The sequence below is a fragment of the Corvus cornix genome, chromosome 7 (assembly GCF_000738735.6).
Source record: "Corvus cornix cornix isolate S_Up_H32 chromosome 7, ASM73873v5, whole genome shotgun sequence".
Classification (NCBI taxonomy): domain Eukaryota; kingdom Metazoa; phylum Chordata; class Aves; order Passeriformes; family Corvidae; genus Corvus; species Corvus cornix.
Window position 1 is genome coordinate 16015807 of NC_046337.1, and position 26044 is coordinate 16041850.

Consider the following 26044-nt stretch of genomic DNA (forward strand, 5'->3'; position numbering starts at 1 on the left):
GCGCAGGCTGGGGCTGATGTAGAATGGGGTCCCTTTCTGCTGTGGCCAGATTGAGGCTGGGGGTATCCCCTGTGCCACTGCTTGAGCTGCAGGACCCCACCCACAAGGTTATGCCAGGGGTATTCTCCCATTCCACCCCGCCATGGTGCTCTGTGCAGCCCGCAGTGTGGGGAACTGGAGGTGCACAGCAGCCTGGGGCACACACTGGCAAGTGTTTGCCACTCACAGTCCCCACTGTACAGGGGTGGCAGCAGGGTCCATGGACGTGCTGCCTCCCCACGTCCTGCTGATGTGCTCAGAGCCCCCGTCTCTCCCTGCCACCTTTGGTTCCCATACCTGCAGGCCTACTCCTTTGACCTCCATCTCGCTCTTTTTTTGTTTAAGGCTGCTTGTTCCACCAGAACCTCATCTCCACCTTATGATTTCCGCTCTGCGTTTGCTGAGCCCCTCTGGGGGCAGTGGGATAGGAAGATATGCCCACAACAGGATGTGCACGGGCAGGGCTTGCAGCCTTGGGGCTGCACCGCCTCAGCACACCAGGACACCCCAGCAAACTGGGGCACCCCTTGAGCCCCTGGTCCTGTCTGCATGGTGGTCCTGGGGAGGCGACTCACTGGATATCCCAGCATCACCCTGCTGCTCCACATGAGTACCCCTGTGCAAGGGGTCCCAGCAGCCCAGGACTCTCACCTAACCCAGCCAGCTCCCAGTGGTTTTGGGGTGACCAGATGCCCTTGCTGGGACCCCTTGAGTCTCCCCAGTCCCAAGGCTGCCCTGACTGTTTGACCCCCTTGCCATGCCCCATTGGGCACTGTGGTGCAGGTTGGAAGCTGGGATTTAGCCAGGCAGGTACCAGGGTGGTCTCTAAGCCATGCTCCTCTGTCTCTGCCCTTGCAGCAGCATCCCCCAGGGAGGCTACCGGAGAGATGACCTCCACAGAGGCCCTGTCTCTCCAAAGCCTGGCGCAGAGCCCCCGAGATCCCCCGCTGCCCTGCCACTGACTGCCAAGCCACCCATCGTCCGCTCACCATCTCCTCGTGCTGGCACATGCCTGCAGCCGCCCACTGGCATCGTGCCCCAACCTGCTGCCCGTGGCCCTGGCGTCCCCTCCTTCACACCCGTGACCCCTCGCAAGAAGTCCTCAGTGCCGGTAGAGTACCAGGACATTGTTCCTGAGGAGTACGAGGAGAAGATCAAGAAGCCCAAGTCTTCTGGGTACTCACAGGGCAGCACACAAGAGTCCCGACCACAGACACCCATGAGTGACACCTCTGGCCGCATCTCCGTCCGGGCATCCCCCAAGCTGGTGCGCGCTGGCTCCAGGATCTTCGAGAGGCTGCAGTACTTTGAGGAGCGGCAGAGGAGCCTGGAGCAGGACAGTCCCTTTTCCGCACACTCCAACCTGCCCCTGCGCAAGACGCGCTCCTTCGACCAGCCTGGCACTGGCTTGCGCCGTGCCAGCACTCCAGGTGGCTCGCGGGAGGACCTGCGGGAAGGCGGCCGCTGGGAGCCAGGCAGCACGGCAGCGTGCCGGCGTTTGGCCTTCCGGCAGAAAGCCGCATCCTTTGACGAGCGGGGCAAGTTCGCCAACCGTGTCTATGCCATCGAGCACAAATTTGCAGAGGAGCTGACCCGCATCAAGCGGACAGTCTCCAAGCAGCAGCTGCGGCGCTCCCAGGAGCTGTGCAAAGCTGGGTTGCCCCCGGAACCCTCACCCTCAGTGAGCAGCGAGCCCCCTGCACCGCGTGCCCCCCGCACCTCTTCCTCTCAGGGCACCGGCGGACGCAAGGCACTGCCACCCAAGAGCTGCCCACCAGCAGAGAGCACACACGTCATCCAGCACCTGGCACTTTCCAGCGTAGTGTTGGTGGGACCCGATGGGGAGCCAGAGCCAGGGGGGCAGCGTGGGAAGAGAGCCCCAGTGGGGGGGGGTGGGGCGGCTGGACAGCCCAGCTCAGTGGAGGATGCGGGTGCCAGGAAGGGTCTGCAGCAAGAAGGCACTGGGGAAGTGAAGAAGAAGGAGCAGTGGCCGTTGGCGCAAGCCACCCCGCATGGAAGGGTGGCCCTCTCGCAGGCGGGTCCCGCTGAAGGCAGCCCGTACCCAGATGGAGGCCCTGCCCGTGGCCCTGGGGCACTGAGCGAAGCTCTGGCTGCCCGACTGGCTGTGCCCTACGGACTGTACCGGCGGCCGGAGACACCCACAGAAGTGCGGTTCCTGCCTTGGGCAAAGCCAGGGATGGAGCAGGAGGCCCGTCTGGAACGAAGCTGGGCAGGACAGCATGGTGTGGGCAGGGAGGTGGAGAGAAGGCAGGTGAAAGTGTCGGAGAAGAAAGAGAGTGGCCGGATGGCTCAAGAAGGCAGGAGCACACGGAGCAAGGGGAAGGGACGCCGAGCCAGGCCCACCTCTCCAGAGCTAGGTAGGGGCATGGCTTTCTGCCCTCCTGCAGGCACAGGGCTGGCCTGGCCAGCCCCTGGGTGGGTTAGAGGACCTCCAGCCTACCCCTGGGAGGCATGGGGAGCCCTTGGATGGAGCGGAGGGACATGACTCTGGAGGCTGGGGTGGTTGGCACCAAGCAGTACCATAAGACAGACCAGCCTGGCTGCCAGTTTGCTGGGCCTTGAGGTCATGACACTTCTCCATATCTCTTACCTGGCACAGGAAAGATACAGCATGCTGACTTCCGGCACACACACAGCCCTGGTCTGGGGCACAGACATCCACTGCAACTTGTCCTGTCTGGGCCATGCTTAGTGGTCCAGGCAGGGCAAGCCCAAGCTTCCCCAGGGGATGCTGTGGTGGCTTGGCTGGGGGAGAGGTGTCCTGCCCATCCCAGCATGCAGCAGTTAGACCAAACTATACCTGGGCTGGGAGCTTCTTCTAGGCTGTGCTCTAGCCAGGGAAATGCCAGGCCCACATGTCTGAGGCTCCTGGCACAGCCCCAGGATTTCTGTCCATGTGGTGGGGCCATGAGAGGAGAGGGAGCTGGGAGGTGGTTGCTGATGTATTGGGGTACAGCAGCCAGCATCCCATGAGGGATTGTGGGCATCCCTCCAGGGCAGGGGATGCAGCTGGCTATACAACCCTCCTTCTTCCACACCCCACTGTTACTTCATCTCTTACACCCTATGGGGATGTACAACATACTGTATGCTTCCTGCCCCATGGTCCCCTGTCTTGTCCCTGCTGCCTGCTCTGTGCCATGGTGGACCCTAATGTGGCCTTTTCCTCCACTGCATGGCCCGAATACCTGCTAGTACCCCAGCAAGGGTGTGGTGCATGTGGTGGCAGGGATGAGCAGTGGGTTGGGAGATCCACTGCATGCAGCCCAGCATGGCACAGGACCCGCTCACTTCACCCTGCTGACAGCCGTGGGGCCCGTCTCTCCCTGTGCAGAGTCCTCAGATGACTCCTATGTCTCAGCGGGTGAAGACCCCCTGGAAGCCCCCATCTTTGAGATCCCCATCCAGGACATGGCAGTGGTTGTGGGGGCAGAGGTGCTGCTCAAGTGCATTGTCACGGCCAACCCCCAGCCAGAAGGTGAGCCACCCTGGGTGTCAGGGGCACGAGCATGGCAGAGGGACTCTCCGCATGTCCATGTCCCACCTGCGCTGTGCGAGTGGGACACCCAGCGCTGAGCTGGGTATCTCAGGGGAGGTGATGTGTCCACCCTTGGAGCACCCCTTCTGCCCTTCCTCCCCTCAGACAGGAGTGAAGTGCTTGGGCACCCCCTGTCAGGACAGGGTGCGGAGGACAGGGTGCCTGCTGTCCCCCAGTGCTGGGCTGGGCTCTTGGGAAAGTGGGAGAAGGGCTACCGAGCCCTGCGAGGGCAGGGACGGGCGATGCAACCTGGTCCAGTGGGTGGCGTCCCTGCCCCTGGCGGGGTAGGTGTTTTTGGAACTAGATGATCATCCAGGTGCCTTCCAACCCAAACCATTCTATGATTTTCCGATGCTCTGGGCTGCTGTTGGGACAGCTCAGGTGGTTTCCCGGGGGCAGAAGCTTAGGGCTGATGGCCTCCGGCCACGCTGTATCCAGGACGTGCGCGGGGGGCATCTGGGCATCCAGGGCCAGTCGCCAAAGCCAGGCAGAAGCCAAGCCGCTTTAATTCCCTCTTCCAGCCTCCACTGGAGGGCAGGAGGATGTCGGGAAGCAGATAGGGACCAGCCACAGTCTCTCCGTCAGGGGGGCGTGGGATGCCGGGGCTGCTCCCCACAGCAGACGGGTCCTCAGGCCAGGCAGGGGAGCACCTGGCCTCCTCGGGACCCTGCGCAGAGCCCCGGGAAGGCTCGGGCTCTCCTGCCCACGCGTGATCCCCGCCTCTGCCGGCAGTGTCCTGGAGGAAGGACGGGGTCCCGCTGCGGAGCAGCACGACGCGCCCCATCAAGGCGGAGGGCGAGCGCCACACGCTGCTGGTGCGGAGCGCCCGGGTGGCCGACGCCGGGCTGTACACTGTCACCGCGGCCAACGAGGTGGGGGCCACCTGCTGCAGTGCCATCCTCAGCGTGCGGCCCGGTGAGTGCCGCGGCCGGCGGATGGAGGAAGGCAGGGAGGGAAGGAGGGAGGCAGACAGGGGGGGAGCGAGGGCTGGCGCCGCGGCAGGCTGGCTGCCAGCTCTGCCGCTGCTGTCACTGGGAAGAAACCGGCTTCCTTACCCTACAAGGCTCTGTCTGAACCAAAGCAGCTGACGTGCTCCCGGCAGCCACGGAAGGATCCTGCCGTGGGGGGAGCGGGGTCAGGCTGTGAGCATCCCCTGGCGCTCAGCAAGCAGCCCAGCGTCCGGCCTCCCCACACCTGCCCTGTGTCCCACTAGACATGGGGGTACTCCAGCCTGCCCTACAACCCACAGACCATGTGGGTACCCCTGGCCTCAGCCTGCAAACCATGTGGGTACTCCTACCTCCAACATGTGAACCGTGGGGATATCCCAGCCTGCCCCCCAACCTGTAAATTGTGGGTGCATCCCTGCGCTCCACTCTGCTAGCCGCGGGGAGACCCCCGCCCCACAAACTGTTAGCTGTGGGGATACCCTGCCTGCCCACCAAGCTGCTAACCGGGGACAGCCCCACCTGACCCCCACGCTGGCCATGGGGATACCCAGCCCGCTGCAGCCCCAAAGCCCCCCCCCCCTCCCCCCCCGCCATGCCAAGAGAGTGTCTCTGGGCAGCAGGCAGAGGTTCAGAGCTGCCCCGAGGGCTGGATGAACCCAAACCCTCCCCGCTCCGTGGTTAGGCGGGACTGCACACCCAGGGCCGGCCGGGCACAGCGGTGGGGGGCCGGGAAGGGCCCAGGCAGACCCCGGCCCGCCGCGGGCCCTCCCCCGCGCTGCTGGCCCAGCCCCGGGGGCCGGCCGGCGCTGGGGCGGGGAGGGCTCAGCGGGCCGGCGGCGCTGCGAGCTGGAGGCGGCCGGCACCGGCGGTGGCACCGGCGGCGGTTCGGCGCTGTGGCGTGGGTCGGCTCGCGGGGCTGCCGTGGCCCCGGTGAGTGCGGGGTGCTTCGGGGGGGTGCGGACAGGGGGAAGCCGGGCTCAGACTCCCAGCTCTCCGCTGGAGGCTGCCCGCGGGCATGACGGAGGCGCGGGGGCACAGCCCTCGCCCTGTACCGGGCAGGCCGCCCGCCTCCCCGGCGCAAGGCAGGGAGCTTGAGAGCGCTCCGGCGGCCGGGCTGAGGGGGCTGGAACCCCCGTGGTGGCCACTGGGCTCTGGCAGCACCCCGTGCCGCTCGCCGCTCCCCATCCCGCCCCGTGCCGGCCCCTGTATCCCGCACCCCGCGAGTCCCCCAGTCCGGCCCCCGATGGAGCGGACCGGCGGGCGGGCGGGCTGCGGGGGGAGCACAGCTGCCAATGTCACCTTCAGCCGTGCCGGCCCGGGCAGGGACAGCCATCCCGGGAATCCGGGCGGCTTAAGGATGGGAGCGCGGGCCGCTGCGTAAGAGCCACTTGAGCCCTGCTGTCGCCTTGCGGAATATCGCGTCCCCTTATCATCCCGCGGCGTGCTGCTCACCCCCTCCCCCGGCGCGGCCACGCACCCCTTCGCTGCCGGCCATTGCCGAGCCGGGATGTGCCGTGGGGTCAGTGTCCACCCCTGTAGTGCAGGGTAGTGGGAAGGCGTGCCCTGACCCGCCTGCCCGGCTCCGATTGCTGCCAGCTCCTTATCCAACCGCTTCTGTGCTAGCACCCGCTGTGGAGCGGCATGGGAACTTGCCCACCACCGTCGGCCAGGCCAGCCCCATCACATCGGACGAGGAGTACCTGAGCCCCCTGGAAGAGTTTCCCGAGTCTGGCACCCCCCAGCACCGACCGGCCATGAAGTTGCAGCCAAGAGCCGAGCATGGGGCTGCCCACGGCTCCCCAGAGACCACCTTCAAGGCTGCACCCACCTTTGAGGTGAGACAACAACTCCCCCAGGACCTGGTAGAGGGGGTACAGTGCCCTGTGACTGCAGCGCTATGGTCCTCGGTGCCAGGAAGTGCTGGGTCAGGTCTTCCTACCCCTTGATCTGATGTGGCGTGCTCCCAGCACCTGGGCAGGCTCCACCGCACCAGCTTCCCTGGTATTCCTGTTGTGATAGGGGACACACAGCCCTGGGTGCAGTGGTGGGGGTGCATGGCCCTGTGTGCAGATGGTGCTTGCTGCTCTCTGACCCCTGTTTCCCCAGGTATCCTTGTCGGACCAGTCGGTGCTGGAGGGGCAGGATGTTAGTATGAGTGTTCGTGTCCGTGGGGAGCCCAAGCCCATCATTTACTGGTGAGTCCTGCTTCTCTCTGGTGTCACAGCTGGGCAGAAAAGGAGGGAACAGGCACAGTGACCTCTCCATTTGGGGATGGTTAGCATGGAGCTCTCATCCTGAGCAAGGAGTGTTGGAGAGGGGTTTTTTTGGGGATAGCCAGGCTGGGTGTGCAGGGCCAGGTATGACCATGCTGCTCTGCCTCTGTCTGGAGCAGGCTGAGAAACAGGCAGCCAGTGAAGTATGGCCGCCGGCACCATGTGGAGGAGGCAGAGGGAGTGCGGGGGCTCTTCACGCTGCACATCCTGGCGGCAGAGCACACTGATACCGGCTTCTACACCTGCAAGGCTGTCAACGAGTATGGCACCAAGCAGTGCGAGGCCAAGCTGGAGGTCAGAGGTAAAACTCCCTAAGTATGTCACCCAAGAACCTGAGGCGCCAGCTGGCTCTAGTGCCCTGCATGAGCTGTGGGGAAGGGGCCACTGCAGCCCCCCCCCTTGGTGGTGTGACCTAAGAAGGGGACAAGGCAGCCCACCCTGTGGTGGCACAGGCGGGGAACAGGAAAGTGGAGCTGCGTGCCTCGGGCTGTCCACAGAGGCTGGCCCTGCAGCAGAAGGCAGGCTGCCTTGCTGTCTTATCCAGATGTGCAGCCCTGGGTCCCACCTGTTGCCTGCTGTTCCAGAGCCCCACTGATCTGACCCAGACCCCACTGCTTCTCACAGCCCAGCTTTACACCATGTCCCTCCACATACCCACTTACGGGGCCAAGTGCTGCCCCTGGCTGCCCAGAGAGGGCTTTTGGCCTTGAGGGCTCTGTAGGAAATGTCCTCATGTCCTGCAGCTTGCTCCCTCCTTGCCCCAGGCTGCCTGCAAGCTGTGTGCCAGGCACAGGGCAACTTGCAAGGGTCCCTCTCTGCCCATTTCCAGCAATGTCCCATACGCATGGGACTTGACTGTCCAGTCCCCTTTCCTTGCTATCGCTCCCCAGCCCTGCTGTGGTCCTCTGAGGACCCCAAAGTATGTGTGCAGTGTTGAGGGGGTGGGGGTGGGGGAGTTGGGACTGATAGCCAGGCTCTGCCTGGTATCCCCAAGGCCAGGGAAGGAGCCTGTGGGGATGAGTGATGCTGCCTCCCTCCTCTTGCCCTTTGCTGTGTGTGCCCTGCTCCCCCCAGCCCTCCCTGCTGATGGCTGCCTGAGCCCCCCTGGGCTGTGCCGATCCCACCCCGGCCTTGGCTGCACTGCTTGTACTCTGCCGGGATTATGCTCCCAGCCTACAGCAAAGCGCGGCGGCACAGGGGTGGGAGCGGAAGCTGTCCCAGTGTCCCACGACTGCCAGGAGATGGGCTGCAGGGGTGATGGCCCAACCCCAGCCCCTCTTGGAGAGCTCAGCAGATGGCTCCGTGCCTTGTTGCCCACTTGCACCCCTTGTGCCGGCGCTGGCATGTGTGTCCGTGCCGGTCCCGTCGCTGCTGCACTAACCCTTCTGCTTGCTGACTGCGGTTTTTGTCTGTACGCAGGGGGAGTACGATAAGGGGGTGCATCTCTCAGAGCCGCAGCTGCGGGGCTCTTAGTTGGACACCTCTTAGGCAGTGGACCTCACCTTGTGTTATTACCTCCTTCTCCATCCGCCGCCTCGTCCTGGACGCACCGCGGGGACGCGCGGGCCCTCGACTGTGGGCAGGGGCTCGCCAGATGGCCGGGGCAGGCGTAACTGAGGCGGGGCGGGGGAAGCAGCAGGGGAGCAGCAGGCGCCCCCTCAGCCGGGCCAGGGTGCCCATATGATGCTGTCTTGTCTCTTGCTCCATCCGTTTGTCCCTGTCTGCGTGTTCTGCTGCCTCTCTCTTGCTGCCCACGGAAAGGGAGTGGGGAGCTAAGCCCACAGTTGCCGCTGTGCCGGCCAGGGCTGTAGGGAAGGGGCTGCAGTGCGGTGGCAGCTCTGTGACAGTCACCTTGGAGCATGGGAGACAGGAGACCCCAGGGACCCCACAGGGGAACACCCTGCCTGAGCTGCAGTGGGGAGGGAGAGCACTGGCCCCTTTGGCTTCACGGTGGCCACTCAGGTGCCAGCTTGGCCACCAAGAGATGTACCTTGTAGCCCCAGGGCTCGGGTCCGTCAGAAGCATCCCCTGGCTGTGGATCTCTTCTCCCCAGGGAGGGGCTTGACGGGGGGGGCGGGCTGCGTGGCCGTGACCCTTTTTTTTTGTAGCTCTAATAAAATCTGTTTGGTAAAGCGCTGTGTGGTGTGTTCCTGGCACGGACACCTCCCCTCACCCCCAGCCCCCTCCCTGGCTCAGCTCTGCTTTCCACATCTCGCCTCCCCTCCCACCCTTCCCTGCTGCACTCCCTGCCCGCTGCACCAGGCCCCCTCCCTGCATGAACCACTGCCCTGCACGTACTCCCTCTCCATTCCCGCTACCTCTCATGGTTGCTTTTCAGTTGCTGAGATGCGTCTCTCTCTTTCTTTCTCTCTCTCCCCCTTCCCCGGGCAGCTCGCCCCGAGTGCCAGTCCTTGGCCATCGTGGTTCCCCTGCAGGACTTGGTGGTCGGGGCGGGGGAGATGGCGGTCTTTGAGTGCATGGTGGCCGGCCCGCCAGACATGGACGTGGACTGGCTGTCCCGGGGCCGGCTGCTCCAGCCTGCCCTGCTCAAATGCAAGATGCATTTTGATGGGCGCAAGTGCAAGCTGCTGCTCACCTCTGTGCATGAAGACGACAGTGGAATCTACACCTGCAAGCTCAGCACTGCCAAAGGTAAGTGGCGGGCATGCAGGTCCCCCAGGGGGGTGCTCACTCAGGGCTTGGCCCCAGGGGGGTGGATAGACCTCCCTGCTCTGGGCTCAAGGCTCTTCTCCCCATGGATGTAGCTGTGAGTGCTGGAGGTGGGGGAGAGGGGGCTAGGCAGTGGTTGGTGCCCCAGGCACTAGGAAGATTTCTCAGGGAAACCTGGTGTGTATCAGTTCTTGGGTTCCAGCACCCTGAGCCCTGCAGCCCTGTCCCACCTCACTCCACTCAGCTCCTCTGCCAGCGTGCATGTGGCTCCCTGAAACATGGGAAGATGCATTTGCACCATGGCTGCACCAGGTGGAGGCAGGCTTGGGGTCCAGCTGTCCCTGTCCCCTGCCTCCAGAGCTTCTGGGCACCCAGCTCCAGTACTGACATGTCTGCTGGCTTGGGAGGTGGTGGAGAAATGGGCAGGGAGTCAGGGCTTCTCAACCTCTCCCACCAAATCCTCACTGGTTGCAGCTCAGCAAGAGTAGCATGGGCCTCTGTCCCATGGCTCTGACACGCTTGTGCCTGTGTATGCTGCCCACACAGAGCCCACTCTCCAGCTCACCTAGGCAGCAGGGTTGGGGGGGTTGCAGGACGAAGCGGCATTCCCTGCACCCTGAAGCTGGTGCCTGTGCACCCCTCCATGAAGGATGCTGTATGCCTGTGGGGCTTTGAGGATAGCAACAGTTTGGGGCTCAGGGATGTGAGGGTGTGCCTGAGAATAGTGTTGCCCATCATTGCCCAGGGTGGGTGACAACACCGTCATTGCAAACTGCTCTGTGCTGGAAATCCCCCAGCACAGCACTCCACACCTGGAGCATCCAGCCTGCACCTGTCCTCATGCTGCTCCTTGGATGCTGCATGTGGTGGCACTACCTGCTTAAGCATCACTGCCTGTGCTCAAGGGGATAGGCCAGCTGTGCTCCCCTGCCCTATGGGGAGGACAGGGCATCCTCCCACCCCACCTTGCTGCTGGCACCTGTTCTGCTGTGGAAAGAGGAAAGAGGTGCCTGCTGCCATCAGAGCCCCAACCCTGCGCATGGGGACCTTGCACACATTTGTACTCCCCCACCCTGCACAGGGATAGAGCCTGGAACCCCACACACCTGGGCTCAGGCCCCACCATGTATGGGGCATGCTCACCCACAGCTACAGTGGTTGCTGGGTTGCAACCGGGGGGAGTCACAGGCTGCCTCCTGCCCTGCACAGGCATGAGCTGTGGGGGCTCACCAGTGCCTGCTCTCCTTGCAGATGAGCTGACCTGCAGTGCCCGGCTGACAGTGCAGCCCTCTATGCAGCCGCTCTTCACCCGCAAGTTGGAGGATGTGGACGTGGTGGAAGGGCGGACAGCGCGTTTTGTCTGCATGATCAGTGGGAGTCCCCCTCCGACGGTTACCTGGACTCACTTTGGTAACCCCCAAGCCCAGAGAGCTTGCCAAGGGCCCTGCAGGGCGACCCCTCCTCATCTCCTTGGGGGCTGCACCCAAAGGCTGCACCTGGCTGGGACTGGAGGGGATGCTACTACTGATGCTGTGTGTGTCTCTGTGCAGGCCGGCCAGTGCAGGAGGGGGAGAACGTGCGGATTCAGCAGGATGGAGGGCTGCACTCATTGGTCATCGTGCACGTGGGCAGTGAAGATGAAGGGCAGTACAAGGCAACCGCCAGGAACACCCATGGCCATGTGGAGTGCTCTGCTGAGCTCTATGTGGAGGAGCCGCGGCCATCTGCAGCCTCCCAGATGTAAGAGTTGGACCATCAACTGGAATCTGCTTCCCCCTGCTTGCTCCCCTCTGGGACTTGGTATACAATAGGCTTATGCAAAGCCTAGGGCTGGGGCTGAGCTGGGGGCACCGCACCATGCTCCCATCATGAGCATGTGTGGGCTCTTGCAGCTCTAAGCTGGAGAAGATGCCATCCATCCCGGAGGAGCCAGAGCAGGTGGAGACAGAGGCAGAGTGCTTCACCATGCCCGATTTCCTGAAGCCACTGCACAACCTGGATGTGGTGGAGTCGAAGGAGGCCATGCTGGAGTGCCAGGTTGCCGGGATGCCCTACCCCTCCATCACCTGGTACCACAATGGCTCCCGAATTGACAGCACTGATGACCGCAAGATGATGCAATGTAGGACTCCTTGCTGCCCTCCCCACTCCCTGGGGTCCCTCTACACGGGGTGGGAGAAGGCGGAACACCCTTGGAGGAGCCATCACTCCCTAGACCTTTACACCCCAAGAGGGAGGAAGGGGAGCTCCATGCTGCTTAGTTGGTGGGGTCTTACCTGTGTCCCCCTGTTCTCCACCAGATAAAGACATCCATCGTCTGGTATTCACGGCTGTCAGACACGAACATGCTGGTGTCTACAAAAGCGTCATTGCCAACAAAGTGGGGAAGGCCACATGCTATGCACACCTCTATGTCACCGGTAAGCAGCAGCGGACACCACTTGGGATGTGCAGCCACTCACAGCCACCCTGCCAGGCTGTGCCCCAGGACTGTAGCAAGGTCCTAGGGGAATAGGTTCGATCACAGGGCAGTTCAGGTTGGAGGGGACTTCAGGAGGTCTCTAGTCCAACCAAAAAGTGGGGCCAGCAGAGCAGTTCTCATCTTGTGGGGTCAGGACTCATCCCTGGACCACTAGATCCTGCATGAAGCTTGCTGGCAGTGCCAGTCTCACAGGGGCTGGCAGGCTGAGCCCCTACCAGGAAACCAGAAAGAATTGCTGGCCTCATCCATCCCCTCAGCCAGTATCTCCCACAGCGTGAGACAGATGCCCTGATGAGTTGGGGGAGTGGCCATGCTTACATCCTGGCCCACCTCTCCATGCAGATGTGGTGCCAACACCCCCAGACGGGCCCCCCACTGTGGCCTCAGTGACCGGCAGAGCCATCACGCTGACGTGGAACAAGCCCAAGTGGCTGGACACTGCCATAGGTGAGGGGGCAGGGTATGGGCAGGAAGATGGCAGGGGGTGGGCAATGCCATGATGGGGTGCATGGGGTAGCCCCATGCCAGGGGCTCTGCACTGACCCTCTCCCCTTGCAGACCCCAACTCGGTGACCTATGTGGTGCAAATGCAAGTGCTGGGCACGATGCAGTGGGTGGTGCTGGTGACCGGTGTGCGGGACACCACCTACACAGTGCACAGGCTGACCAAGGGTGCCCAGTACCTCTTCCGTGTCATCACTGCCACTCCCAAGACCAACAGCAAGCCTTCCCCACCTGTGGGGCCTGTGCAGCTCCTGGACCGGGGTGAGAAGGGCAGTGGGGAGGGAGTGGGCAGCTGGGGTCAAGGTCTCTGTCCCTTGTCAGGTGGTAAGCTGCCCAGGGCTGGGTGGCATGGAATGGGGAGAGATTGATGACAATGCATTTGGCAGGTCCCTACCTGGAGGAGGCCCCAGTCATCCTGGACAAGCCAGATGTGGTGTATATGGTAGAAGGCCAGCCAGCCTCCATCACCATCACCATCAATCATGTGGAGGCCACCGTCACCTGGAAGAGGTAGGATGTGGCACTGTGCCTATTGCCTGCCCCGTGCCTAGCATCACCCCACAGGATGCATAAAGAAGGACTTCCACACCACCTCTTCATCTAGCCCACCGTGTGTGTGTGTGGGGCTCCTTCCCTGGGACTGGTCTGCAGGTGCACACAAGGGTGAAGTCCAGGGCTCTGAAGAGTTGGGGGGGCAGGTCATAGGGTGCTTTCTGTGGGGTATTAAGGGGCAAGAGCCATTGAGGAGGCAGAGCTAGCAACAGGGTGTGAGCACTTTGCAGGGGCTGCGGGGTGGGCCCCTGACTGTAGGTGAGGAGGTGGTCATGAGGCTGTGGGGTGTGATCTATCAATGGGGCAGTGGGTCTGCCCATGGAGCTGTGATGTGACAGTTGGTCTGCCTGCAGGGGTGGGCAGGTGCTGGGGGAACTGGAGGGCACGTGTGAGATGATGATGCCAGACGATGACCAGCACTGCCTGCGGCTGCTGTGTGCGGGCCGGGGGGCTGTGGGGCTGCTGGCCTGTGAGGTGAGCAACTGCCACGGCACTGCTCACTGCACCCTCCGCCTCCGCCTGGCAGGTAGGTGCCCCTGCACTGGGGACCGTGTCCCTCTGCTGGAGGGTGGCATCACTCTATGGTGCTCCAAGCCCATGTCCCTTTGTTGGGGGGTGGCATCACTCTATGGTGCTCCAAGCCCATATGGTGGGGGGAGCATTACCCTGGAGGGTGGCATTGCTCCGTGGTGCCCCATGCCCATGTGCCATGGGGGCACTGCCCCATAGCATGACACTGCTCCTCAGTGCTTCACACCCATATGTTGTGGGGATGCCGCTCTACAGGGTGGAAATCATGGGGATGAAAAACCAGGAACCATGCATTGGCACTGCTGCTGGGTGTCCCATACCCATGTCTGACCTGGGCAGCGGTGTCCCATGTGTCCCATGACTGTGCATGGTGTCCCTCAGCAGTATGCCATGGGTGGCACTGCTGCAGGGTGTCATATCCCTGAGTATAATTGGGAGGCACTGCTTCCAGTGCCCTATAGCCATGAACCACAGGGGACACCTCCACAATGCCCCACAGTATCCCACATCCCTATGTAACATGCTCCATCCTGTGTGCTGTAAGTGACGCTGCCCCACAGTGCCCCACTCCAATGGAGAACTGCCAAATGCTGCTGCAGACATGCCGTTGGTGGTCTGCCCTGTAGAGGTGTCCCACTTCCATGTGCATTGGAGTGGCACTGCCCCATGTCACTTCATGCCCCTACCCCTACTTGCAGTGCCTTGCAGCTGTACACCCTGTGCCAGTGGCAGGGAGGTGACACTACGCCAAGGTGCCCCATGCCCCGTCTCTTGGCAGAGGCACCACGTTTTGAGTCCATCATGGAGGACATCGATGCCCAGGAAGGGGAGACACCGCGATTTGCTGTGGTGGTGGAGGGGAAACCGCTGCCGGCCATCATGTGGTACAAGGTGAGCTGGGAACCCCCAACCCCATCCTCAACCATATTCCCACCAGACCCGCACACTTCACTGCCTCACCTGGGTTGCTGCACTGGTGATCAAGGATGTGTCCCATGCCCTATCCATGGGGTAAGGGTGGTGGGAATTGGTCAGGGATGAGACAGGACACCCCCAACATCCCTGCCACCCCCAGGATGGGGAGCTGCTGGAGGAGAGCAGCCACCTGAGCTTCGTATATGAGGATAGTGAGTGCTCGCTGGTGGTGCTGGGTGCTGCCGAGCCTGACAGTGGCGTCTACACCTGCACGGCCAAGAACCTGGCTGGGGAGGTCTCCTGCAAAGCAGAGCTGGTCGTGCGGGCAGGTATGGCTGATTGGCTCCCCAGCCCCTGAGGGCAGAGCCTACGTGTCTGGCTTGCCCCCTGCCACCCCTTTCCTTCTCCCAGCCCAGCCCACTGCTGATGCCACCATGGAGGAGGATGCACTGAACAAGGCACGACGCCTGACAGATTACTACGATGTGCATGAGGAGATTGGGAGGTAGGTGGCCACTGGCAAGATGGGGCATCCTGGGCCCTGCAGGGAGTGGGGTGCTGGAGCCAGCTGTTGGAGCTGGGGCTCCAACATGGGTGACTGAGCTCCATTATATGCCAGATCCTGGTGTGCTGGGGCTTCTCTCAGCTGTCAATGGATGCTCCTGTGCCAGCTTAGGGTGGGGAGCTGGGGTGGTCAGAGAAAAGCCAGGCTTCGGGTCTCTCAGTGGATGGTCGCTGAGAGCTGTTGAGGCAGCAGGCAGCTCCCTGCAGAGTGGGTGCCTGTGCCAGCTGCTCAAGGAAGGGGGGTGTCTCCTGCTCACCCACCTTCTTATCCTCCCTTACCCCCACTGCTGAATTGCAGGGGGGCTTTCTCCTATCTGCGGAGGGTGACAGAGAAGAGCACCCGGCTGGACTTTGCTGCCAAGTTCATCCCTGGGAGGACCAAGGCCAAGCAGTCAGCACGGCGGGAGCTGCACATTCTCTCTCAGCTGGACCACGAGCGCATCGTCTTCTTCCATGATGCCTTTGAGAAGAAGAATGCTGTCATCGTGGTCATGGAGCTGTATCCTCTGGGCACTGCTCCATGAGTGCACAGCACAGGGGAGGAGGGGAGGCTTTTGGGGGGAATGGATGGGCAGAGTGGGTGGAGAGGAGCTGAGTGTGGGGCACAATGGAGCATGGAATTTCTATGCTCCTTGACTGGGGCCCAGCTGCTCTGAAGAAGAGCTGCTGGACAGAATGGTGAGGAAGCCCTCAGTGTGCGAGTCGGAGGTGAGCAAACGCTGTGGGAGCGAAGTGATGTGGAAGGGAGCAATCCTGGGGCCAGTGGGGTCTGTCCCAGCCTAGAGATGTGTAGTGCTCACTGTATCAGGCTACTAAGGGGGCCACAGCCCGCATCCTCCTCTGCACAGGGCCAGTGTACAGCTGACCCATGCTTGGGGTGCCCACTCTCCTCACTTCAACTCTTGCAGGTCCGGTCGTACATGCGGCAGGTCCTGGAAGGGATCTGCTACCTGCACCAGCACAGTGTCCTGCACCTGGACATCAAAGTGAGTGTGGGTCTTTACAGACTCCTGCCCGGTGCCTCCTGCTCCTGGTGCACTGGATGGGGAGTGGTCCTGCTGACAGGGAACATTCATTCCCTGGGGAAAGCCCCTGCCTCCTGCCAAGCTTCCCTCTGCTCTGCACTGTCCTGTAGCCAGAAAACCTCCTGATGGCAGATTTGAGCAGCGAGCAGATCCGGATCTGTGACTTCGGCAACGCGCAAGAGCTGACATCTGAGGAGCCACAGTACTGCAAGTATGGCACCCCTGAGTTTGTGGGCCCTGAGATTGTCAACCAGACCCCTGTCTCCAGCGTCACTGACATCTGGTAAGGGTAGCCCTTGGGTGGTCGATGAGCTCCCTGCTATGCCAGGAGAGACTGGGCACCCTGGAGGGCTTGTGATGTGCAGTAACTGTGCTCTCCTCTCTGCAGGCCTGTGGGGGTTATCGCATACCTCTGGTAAGTGCCCTGGTGTGTCTTCACAGGAGGGACACTCTTTCCATCCCCTCACCAGTTCCAGAGCTGAGGCTGTGACCATGCACATGACTCCTTACAGACTCAGCCTCCTTCCCAGCTGCTCCTACCTCTGCCCTCCCCATGGCGGCAGGGCTGAGGTCTGAGGTCCTGTCCTCAGTCTCCTGTACTTGCCATGCTGTTTCCCATGGCCCCATGACCTCAAAGATGGGGTCTGGGGTCCTGTCCTCAGTTCCCTGTACTTGCCATGCTGTTTCCCATGGCCCCATGGCCCAGTGACAGTGTCTCCTCCTTGGCAGCCTGACAGGGATCTCCCCCTTTGTGGGGGAGAATGACAAGACAACGCTGATGAACATCCGCAACTACAATGTGGCCTTTGAGGAGAGGATGTTCCAGGGTCTCACCCGGGAAGCCAAGGGCTTTGTCATCAAAGTGCTGGTCAATGACAAACTGTGAGTGCTGCAGGGTCCCCTTCTCCATCCCCTGCCCCTTCAGCATGAGCTTTGTGCTCAAGGGAGGGCAGGGATCCCTGTGCATTGGGGTGCCCAAGGGCAGGCTGGCTGCATGGCTCTGCCGGGGTGCATCATGGGCAGCCAGAATCTCCTGCCCTTCTTCCCCTGGCCAAAGCCCCTGAGCCTGGGTGGTTCTCACCCAATGGTGTCGGTTCACAGGAGACCCAATGCAGAACAGACCCTGGAGCATCCCTGGTTCAAGGTGAGCCTGGGCATGGACCCAACACCAAGAGGCCACAGGGTTCCCTGAGCCTGCTGCAGGCTCCCAGGGACACCACTGTCCCCTCACCCCACAGACGCTGGCCAAAGGGAAGGTCATCAGCACTGACCACCTCAAGCTCTTCATCTCCCGTCGGAAATGGCAGGTGAAGGCAGGGGCTGGGGAGGGAGAGGGCAGGTGGGATTGTGTCTTGGGCAGGATGGGGGGATGTGTAATGGCAGGATGATGCCATGCCATGCACCTGGGCCTGATCCAGCCCTCTCTGCCGGCTGCAGCGCTCGCAGATCAGCTACAAGTGCAACATGGTGCTGCGGCCAATCCCAGAGCTACTGGAGGACACGTCCAACCACCTTTCCATCGCTGTGCCCCGGCACCTCAAGGAGTCACCAGCACTGTCATCCTCCTCGGACTCAGATGACCTGGATGAGCTGCCCTTCATCCCCATGCCTCACCAGGTGGAGTTCTCTGGCTCTCGCATGTCACTCAATGAGATCCCCACAGATGATGAGACCATTGGGACATCCGAAAGGCTGCAGCCGGAGGGGGATGTCTTGGCCATGGAGTGGCAGAGCCAGGGCACAGGGAAGCCAGGGGTGGCCCTGGGGAAGCGCCCAAGGGGTGCTGGGCCACGGCGACCATGCGCAGAGGTGGAGGCACCTGGCTCCTCTGATGAGGAAGCCCCTGAAGCCCAGAAGCGGCCAGAGTATCCTCGCAAAGCCATGAGGAAGGGTTCCAGCCTGGAGTCCCCAGGGAGTGCCCGTCGAGGAGAGCTGAAGAGGGGTGGCTCTGCTGACAGCGCCCTGCTGCTCCAACAGCTCCCGAGGACTGAGGAGGGGGCTGAGGTGGTCCGGGACCCCCGCCGGGCCCTGGCCAAGGCAGCCTCCATGGAGCTGCCAAGGCGGAAGGTGGCCTGGGGGGAGGACGATCATGCCCAGCGCCTGGAGCTGATGCGCCAGCGGCTGCTGCGGGGCAGCTCTGGGGACAGCAAGGTCAGCGGCCTGCGGGGTCCCCTCCTGGAGACCCTTGGGGTCAGTCCCGACAAGAAAGTCTCACGGTCGGCCCGGCTGGAGGCACCAGCAGTGCCGCGGCTGGTGCGGGCAGCCTCCAGTGAAGCCACCTCACGCGCCTCCTCCCCACTGAGTGCCGGCTGCAGAAGAGCAGCTCCTTCAGCCATGGGGACGCTGAGCCTGTCGTCCGGCATCGACGCTCTGGTGCACCCCTGGAGATCCCAGTGGCCTGCCTGGAGGCCCAACGGCTCAAGGAGTCCCCCTCTCTCTCTGCCCTCTCTGATGCTCGGCCCACAATGCCACCAGACACCCCAAGCACACCAACACCCTCTCCAGCAGATATGACTGTTCTCCAGGCCCCCCCTGCAAAGGCTGCCTCAGGGAGGAGGCGTATCCCTGAGGAACATGGCCCGCCTGGGTCCAGCAAGGCTGCCACCACCACAGGGAAGAAGCCCATGGACAGGGGACAGGAAGAGAAGACACCCACCAAGGCTGCTGGACCCAGTGGGGAGGGGGCTGCCAGGACAGGAGCTCCCACCCCACCACAGCCCACAACCCTTGGCCCCCAAACCCACATAAAGTCTTCCTATGCCAAGATGATGCAAGCCATGGGAGCCATGCCAGGTGGGGAGCCAGCCACCGAGGAGCCCCCACCAACCACCAATGAGCCCCCACCAAATGTCAAGGAGACACCACCAGCCAGCCCTGCAAAGCCCCCTACACCAGCACCAGCATCAAGAAGGGAGGTGAAGCCCACCGGCTCCTCCAGCTCCCTGGTCATCCAGGACATCGATTCGGAGGAGGTCTTTGAGGCCAAGTTCAAGCGGGGCCGTGAATCATCCCTCACCCGGGGGCTGAAGCTCCTCACCCGCTCCCGCTCCGAGGATCGGCACCTGGCTGGCCCCCCAGTCTCTGACGAGGGCATCTACCGTCCTACACCAGCCGGCGTGCCCCTGGAGCTGCGCAAGGACCGGCCCACCGGGCTGGCAGCCAAGTCCAAGTCAGTGCAGGACCTGCATGAGGTGGAGAAGGATGGGGGCTTCTTCCGGAGGATGTCCATACTCCTCAAGCGGACCCCGCCTGCTGAGAGGAAGAAGAGCATGGGGGAGGACGGAGGCAGTGAGACCCCATCTGGTGGACGCCGCTTCTCCTGGAGCATGGCTCTGGCCAGCTCCAGGGAGCGGAGAGACTCAGAGAGCCTCAAGTCAGAGCCGGGGGGTGGTGGGGAGAGCGAGTCACCGGCGGTGGCCGTGCGGAGGAAAATCAGTGCCACAATGGAGCGGGTCTCGGCGCGGCTACGCAGCGTGTCGGATGAGCGGCCGGACGGCGAGGCACCCCGGGAACTCCGTCGCACCAGCTCCGAGGGTGAGAGCTTGCGACCAGGGCCCGCCCCCGCCCCCGCCCCCTCCTCTGAGTCCCTGCGCTCCGAGGTCAGCACAGGCTCCTCTGCCTCCGTCAAAGGTGAGCGATGAGGGGGGAATCCTGCGGGGGACTGCTGCTGGCAACCCATGGCCCAGTCGCTGTGGGCACGACAGGCGTGGCCGCCATGGCCTGGCCCCGCTCTCAGCTGCCCTGGGTGCCCACAGGTGGGGGTGACAGCCAGAAAAGGTCCCGCTGGGAGCGCTGGGGGCTCTCCCGGGGCAAGAAGGAGAAGATGGCCTCACAGCCCAGCATCCCCTCCAGCCTTCTGCAGGAGGAGGGACTCGCCGCCGGCCGGCCACACACACCCAGTGAATCGGGTAAGTGGAGCCGCAGGACGGGATGGTCGGTGCGGTGTGTATCCCCACCGCAGCCTAATCCCCCACGCTGCTTTCCAGATTTCCCCCCTATTTTCCACATCAAGCTGAAGGACCAGGTGCTGCTGGAGGGCGAGGCGCTGACCCTCTGTTGCCTTCCTGCTGGCAGCCCAGCCCCACGGATCCTCTGGATGAAAGGTGGGGGGCTGCTTGCACTGCCTCAGTGGGTGGGCTCTGGCAGGGCACTGTATCATCCCTCTCCTCTGCTCTCCCGACAGACAAGAGGTCCCTGCAGCCGGACAGTGGGCTGAACGTCGTCTCCTGCAAGGATGGACGTCAGATGCTCACCATCGCCAAGGTCTCCAGGAAGGATGCAGGGCTGTACGAGTGTGCAGCCGCCAACATCCTGGGCACAGCCATCAGCTCCTGCACGCTGGCTGTGGCACGTAAGGAGGCTGGGGAGACCTCAGGAGACAGAAAGAGCACAAGTTGGGCACATGGCTGGGGACGAGTTGGTGCAGGTCACTGGAGTACTGCTCTCTACATCTGCAAGAGACTGGGGCTTTTGAAAGAGGACAGGCTGGTTTTGCATGAGCATTTCCAGCATCTCTGAGCCCATGTGTTGTTATGCCCTCTCATTGCAGCAGCTCTGCCCTGCCCCTGGCTGGACACCCAGCCCACCCTGTCTGTACCCTTGCAGGGCTCCCTGGGCGGCCAGGCACCCCGGAGATCCCCCAGAAGTACAAGAACACGGTGCTGGTGCTGTGGAAGCCTGCTGAGAGCAAAGCCCCCTGCACCTACACACTGGAGCGCAGACTGGATGGTATGTGGTGCTGCCTCACATCGCCTGGGAGCCACAGCCAGGAATATGGGCTCACAGAGGGACACCTAGCCAGGACAAAAGTGCCAATGTCCTGGCTGTCCCCTGTGGCTTGGCAGAATCAAGGACAGGGGAGTGGGCTTCCCCTGTCCCTGGTCTGCCCTCGCCTTACCTTACTTCTGCTCTGGCAGGGGAGCATGAGTGGAAGATTGTCAGCACTGGCATCGCTGACTGTTACTTCAATGTGACTGAGCTACCTCCCGGGAGCACTGCCAAGTTTCGTGTGGCCTGTGTCAACAAGGCTGGCCAGGGACCCTACAGCAACCCCTCAGTAAAGGTGCATCTTGAGGCAGCAGGTGAGCAAGCCCTGTCCCATGGGCGTGGGGCAGCCATGGGGCCACCTGTGGCCTCTTGGGTGCTTTGGGGATCCTTGAGTCGCAGGGCATCTTCCCCCCAGGGCTTTGGGAAATGAGGTGCCACTTGGACTCCACTCCTAACTTACCCCCACCTGGCTCACTCCTCTCTTTGCTCCCTGCAGATGCCCGAGCTGCCCCAGCCAAGGATGTTGCTGTCCCCATTCCTGAGAAGGTGGCCTCCAGCCGGTCAACCCAGACAGCCGAGGAGCAGCTGGAGCCAGTGGCCACAGGGGCCCCTCCCACCACACCGCCACGCAAGCACAAGGGAGTGGTACAGAAGGCAGCTGGAGCAGAACAGGAGGGTGCCCTCCCAGGGGTCCTTCCACCCCCTGCACCCCATGAAGAGGGCATGCCACCAGATCCTGAGCTTCCACCCAACATCACTGTCTACGTGCCCCCTGAGCTGATGTTCACCCCCCCTCAGACTGTTGCCTCTCCTCACACAGACACCCCCACTCATGGCTCCCCTGTGCCCCCCATGGACACTTCTCCCCTGCCCCAGGCTCTGTCTCCTTCCAAGTCCCCCACCATTTCCCCAGTGTCAACCACGCCTAGCTCAGCCCCCACCCCAAACACCACACCTGCACGGAAGATGCCTCCCTACATGGTCACCTCCTTTATCTCCATGCCCCCCACATCACCCCCTGTGCTGGAACCCACCACCACTCCCCCATCCTCCAAAGAGCCCCCAGCTGCCAGTGAGGTCCGAGGGGGAAAAGACAGCACAGCACTGCGACAAGGTGTCCCCCAGAAGCCATATACCTTCTTGGATGAGAAAGCAAGGTGAGTAGCGGTGGGACAAGATGCTTTGCCAGGGGTGTTCTTGCAGCACCCCGCACCAGGGATGCTGAATCCTGCCCTATGCCGCAGAGGCCGTTTTGGGGTGATCCGGCTGTGCAAGGAGAATGCCACAGGGAAGCACTTCATGGCCAAGATTGTGCCCTATGAGGCAGAACGGAAGCAGAGTGTGCTGCAGGAGTATGAGATCCTCAAGGCGCTGCACCATGAGCGCATCATGGCCCTGCATGAGGCATACATCACCCCCCGCTACCTGGTGCTCATCTGCGAGAACTGTGCTGGCAAGGAGATTCTCTACAGTATTGTGGACAGGTACAGGCGGGCACAGGGCCACCAGGGACAGTTGCTGGTATGGGGCTGCCTGCTGATGCCACTTGCCCCCAGGTTTCGCTACTCGGAGGATGACGTGGTGAGCTACGTACTTCAGCTCCTGCAGGGCCTTGAATACCTGCATGGCCGCCGCATTGTGCACCTCGACATCAAGCCAGACAACATCATCGTCTCAGGCACAAATGCCCTCAAGATCATCGATTTTGGCAGTGCCCAGACCTACAACCCCCTTGTGCTGAGGCAGCTGGGACGGCGTGCCGGCACCCTGGAGTACATGTGTGAGTGGGGCATCAGGGGTGCAGTGGCATGGGGAAGGGGACAGGGACAGAACTGGGGAATGCTTATTCCCTAAAGGTGTGCATGTATGTCTATGCTCTGGGGGGCTTGGGAATGGAGAGGAACGGTGTTCTTGGGGAAGGTGGGAGGCCTTTGGGGTGCTGGGGGTGTCTGCTGAGAATTTCTATAGCATCACTGGGGTAAGTGGGAGAGTTTGGGTGTTGTGGGGCAGTTGGGGTATCTTTGGACGTGCTGGGCTCTGTCAGGGTGCTGCAATGTCAGGGAGGGGTGCTGGAGGGTGCAATAGTGAAGTGCTGTGGGTGCTTGGCTGCTATGGGTGTTGGGGATACTGTGGATGCTGGGGGTGCTGGGGATGCTGGGGATCTGGGACTTCTGTGGGTGCTGGGGCAACTATGGATGCTGTGGATGCTGTGGGTGCTGGGGCTACAGCAGATGCTGGGGCTGGTGTCTCCGTGTATATGACAGACCTGCTCCCCTGCCCACAGCGCCAGAGGTGGTGAAGGGGGACCCAGTGGGCTCCGCAGCAGATGTCTGGGGCGTTGGCGTCCTCACCTACATCATGTAAGAGAAGGGGTCAGGGGGATGAGAACCTTGAAGTGTTGTCAGCCCCACTCAGGGCTCAGTGCCATGGAGAACACCAAATTGATGGTGGGCTGAGGGATGCTGTAGCCTGGCAGACCCTTCCCAGCTGGACATGAGGATGAAAACACCCTGGGCAGCTGCGGCTGTTCAAACCAGGGATGGGTGGGAAGGCGGACAGCAGTGCCCTCCCACTGCTGTTCCCTCAGCCCATCCACCCCCTCCACCACAGGCTCAGTGGGCGGTCACCATTCTTCGAACTGGACCCCATCGAGACGGAGAACCGCATCCTGGCAGGGCGCTTTGATGCCTTCAAGCTGTACCCCAACGTCTCGCAGACTGCTGCCCTCTTCATCCGGAAGGTCCTCACTGTCCACCCCTGGTGAGTGCCCAACCCAGTCAGGGAGGACACATGGCCCCAGACTGTGCCTATGACTGAGCCAGCTTCCTGCCACATGGGACCCCTCCAGATACCATCAGTGGGAACCTGGAGTCCATCCCTGCTTCTGGAGAGGTCTGGCATCTCCTGAGTCCAGAGCCCTGCTCTTGGAGAAGGCTGGGATCCCCAGCATCTTGCAGGGCAGGGGTGGTGGCTGGGTTTGGGGGGTGGAGCAGCAGTGGGCACCCCCAGGGCAAGTCCCTGATACAGAGCTGGCTCTGCCCCAGGAGCCGCCCCACGGTGAAGGACTGCTTCGCCAATGCCTGGCTCCAGGACGCCTACCTGATGAAGCTGCGCGCCAAGACCCTGACTTTCACCACCAACCCGCCTCAAGGAATTCCTGGTGGATCACCAGCGTCGCCGCGGCGAGGCTGTTCACAAAGCACAAGGTCTTACTCCCGCTCTTACCAGGGTGGCCACCACCAGGGCCACAGTAACTGGTGGCTTGGCCACGGCCATGAGGGGCCGGGGAGCCAGAGGAACATTCCATGGGGCACGGTACGGGGCGGCTGAAGAGGAGCCGGGACGCACCAGGATGAGTCCATGGACCTCATGTGCTGCTGTCAGGGATGATGGTGGCCAGCAGTGTCATTTTGGCAGTGCCGATGGAGAGGAGGGGGCTGGCTGCCGCCAGACCAGCAGTGGGGTCCGGCAGCAGGAGGGTGGTGGGAAGCCTTGCTGCAAGGAACAGAGAATGTGGCAGAGAGTCTGGGGGAGAATGGGATGCAGACAGCGGGACAAGGGAAGCCCCGGGTGGGAGGGGGAGAGCTGGCAGTTTCCCGGCAAGCCCTGGCCACGCAGGTCCCATCAGCCGTGTGCCTTACACTGCAGCCTGCAGCTGCCCCTGGCCACGGTGTGGCAGTCCCTGTGCTCCCCCTGGTTTGCACACCAGCACCAGAAGACTGAGGTTGCTCCAGTGGTTCCTGCAGAGAGGGGCCTGCTCACAATCCCCTGCCAGCCGGCACAGCCCCAGTCCTTACAGCTGGGAGCGGGGGGCTGCCAGCCCCACCTTCCGCTCCTCCCAGCCCTGGTCCTGGCAAGTGGGCTTGTGGGTCCAGGACCAATGCCGGTGCCTTTCCTGGGGCTGTCGGCTGTGCCCCATGCCAGGGTGGGGGACTGGCAGGCACCCCGTTTTCACAGGGGGGGCACCCAGGTGCCACGCACACCTCCTGTGTCTGCTCAGGCCCATGCTGCTCATGCTCTGCCCACCCAGCTCCGGACCTTGCCCTGTACCCCACCACCAGCCTGCCTGCCTGTCCCCAGACCCCTCACACCTCCCACCTGACCCTGAGGTGCCTTGCCCTGCCCTGTGCCCCCTCCTCAGCCCTCCCTGGCTGGTGGCACAATGCGCAGTGCCCTGAGCAGGGGGACAGGAGTAGCGGCTGGGCACTCACCTTCCTCATGCTGCTGTAGTGATAGGGCTTTATTTATTGACTTTGCGGAGAAGGCGTCTGCTCATTCCTGTCCCCATCCCTGTCCCCTCCTCTCTGCCGGGCTCCGGAGTTGCCAATGTCCCCATGGTTTGGAGCAAGCAACATGCCAGAGCAGCAATAAAGACCCTGAGCAGCCCCTCGTTTCAGTGCCTTGCTGGGAGGGGATTGCATGAGTGTGAAGTGCAGCCCCTGGTATCTCGGGAGGGTCCTTGCCCCAAAACCTAGGGACCCGAGTCCAGAAAGGGTTCCACGTGAGGCTGGGCTTCCATGTTGGAAATCTAGTGAAAAAGGCAGAGAAGCTGTGAAGCACTGGCGTGAGCGCAGCGGGGCTGATTCACATGGCCCTCATGTCATGGAGTGAAAATACGGAGTGCCAGAGGGCCCGATGGTGGCTGGGACAGCACGACAGCAGGGAAGGGCTCCTGCTGCGGGCATGGCAGGTGCCGGTGAGGGACCTGATGCCTGGCTATAAATATCCGCTACCCATATGAGGCCGGGCCGTGCCAGCAGGGACCGCTCCGGTTACAGCCCGCCGGCCCCCCCAGCTGCCCTGGCTGCACCCACCAGCCCCTCGGTGCCGTGCCTGCCGCTGTGGGCACGGGCACACGCGCACAGCCTGGTGCCTGCGGGCAGTCGCACACTTCCCGACACACACACACGTGCTTACAAACCTGTGCCTGTCGCACGCCCGTGTGTCCAAGGGCGTGTCAGAGCCCACGGTGTCCCCGCACTGCGCACCGAAGCGCTGGGGCACGCACACAGCCACAGCACCTCCCCTGCACGCTCACGCTGCCCTGCGCAGACCCACGGCCATCCCCCGCACACCCGTCTGAACCATCGCACACGCATATGGCCACAGCCGCCCCCCCCGCGCTGACCACCTCACACCCGCGCTGACCATCGCCGCCCACACGGCCACAACCGCCACCCTCAGCTTCAGGGGCCGCCCGGCGCCCGCGGCGC

General features: G+C 62.6%; 1 protein-coding gene across 1 annotated transcript in view; it reads left to right on the top strand.

The window, feature by feature from the left end:
* The window catches only part of SPEG (striated muscle enriched protein kinase), a 38958-nt gene extending 13741 nt beyond the window's left edge, over nucleotides 1–25217 (top strand). The window contains 41 exon segments of the mRNA XM_039555022.1: nucleotides 898–2417; nucleotides 3395–3538; nucleotides 4331–4513; nucleotides 6172–6383; nucleotides 6655–6743; nucleotides 6941–7122; nucleotides 9213–9473; nucleotides 10743–10901; nucleotides 11042–11231; nucleotides 11384–11613; nucleotides 11792–11911; nucleotides 12316–12420; nucleotides 12532–12738; nucleotides 12864–12987; nucleotides 13383–13555; nucleotides 14339–14451; nucleotides 14636–14804; nucleotides 14887–14980; nucleotides 15338–15538; nucleotides 15687–15747; nucleotides 15948–16025; nucleotides 16175–16347; nucleotides 16453–16479; nucleotides 16794–16946; nucleotides 17166–17208; nucleotides 17303–17371; nucleotides 17502–18345; nucleotides 18348–19694; nucleotides 19820–19972; nucleotides 20051–20167; nucleotides 20248–20415; nucleotides 20670–20792; nucleotides 20981–21145; nucleotides 21328–21988; nucleotides 22076–22315; nucleotides 22388–22611; nucleotides 23116–23191; nucleotides 23442–23591; nucleotides 23876–23972; nucleotides 23974–24024; nucleotides 24026–25217. Coding sequence (XP_039410956.1) covers nucleotides 898–2417; nucleotides 3395–3538; nucleotides 4331–4513; nucleotides 6172–6383; nucleotides 6655–6743; nucleotides 6941–7122; nucleotides 9213–9473; nucleotides 10743–10901; nucleotides 11042–11231; nucleotides 11384–11613; nucleotides 11792–11911; nucleotides 12316–12420; nucleotides 12532–12738; nucleotides 12864–12987; nucleotides 13383–13555; nucleotides 14339–14451; nucleotides 14636–14804; nucleotides 14887–14980; nucleotides 15338–15538; nucleotides 15687–15747; nucleotides 15948–16025; nucleotides 16175–16347; nucleotides 16453–16479; nucleotides 16794–16946; nucleotides 17166–17208; nucleotides 17303–17371; nucleotides 17502–18345; nucleotides 18348–19694; nucleotides 19820–19972; nucleotides 20051–20167; nucleotides 20248–20415; nucleotides 20670–20792; nucleotides 20981–21145; nucleotides 21328–21988; nucleotides 22076–22315; nucleotides 22388–22611; nucleotides 23116–23191; nucleotides 23442–23591; nucleotides 23876–23972; nucleotides 23974–24024; nucleotides 24026–24085 — 9556 coding nt within the window. The 3' untranslated portion in view covers nucleotides 24086–25217.
* Nucleotides 25218–26044: the final 827 nt, after the last annotated feature.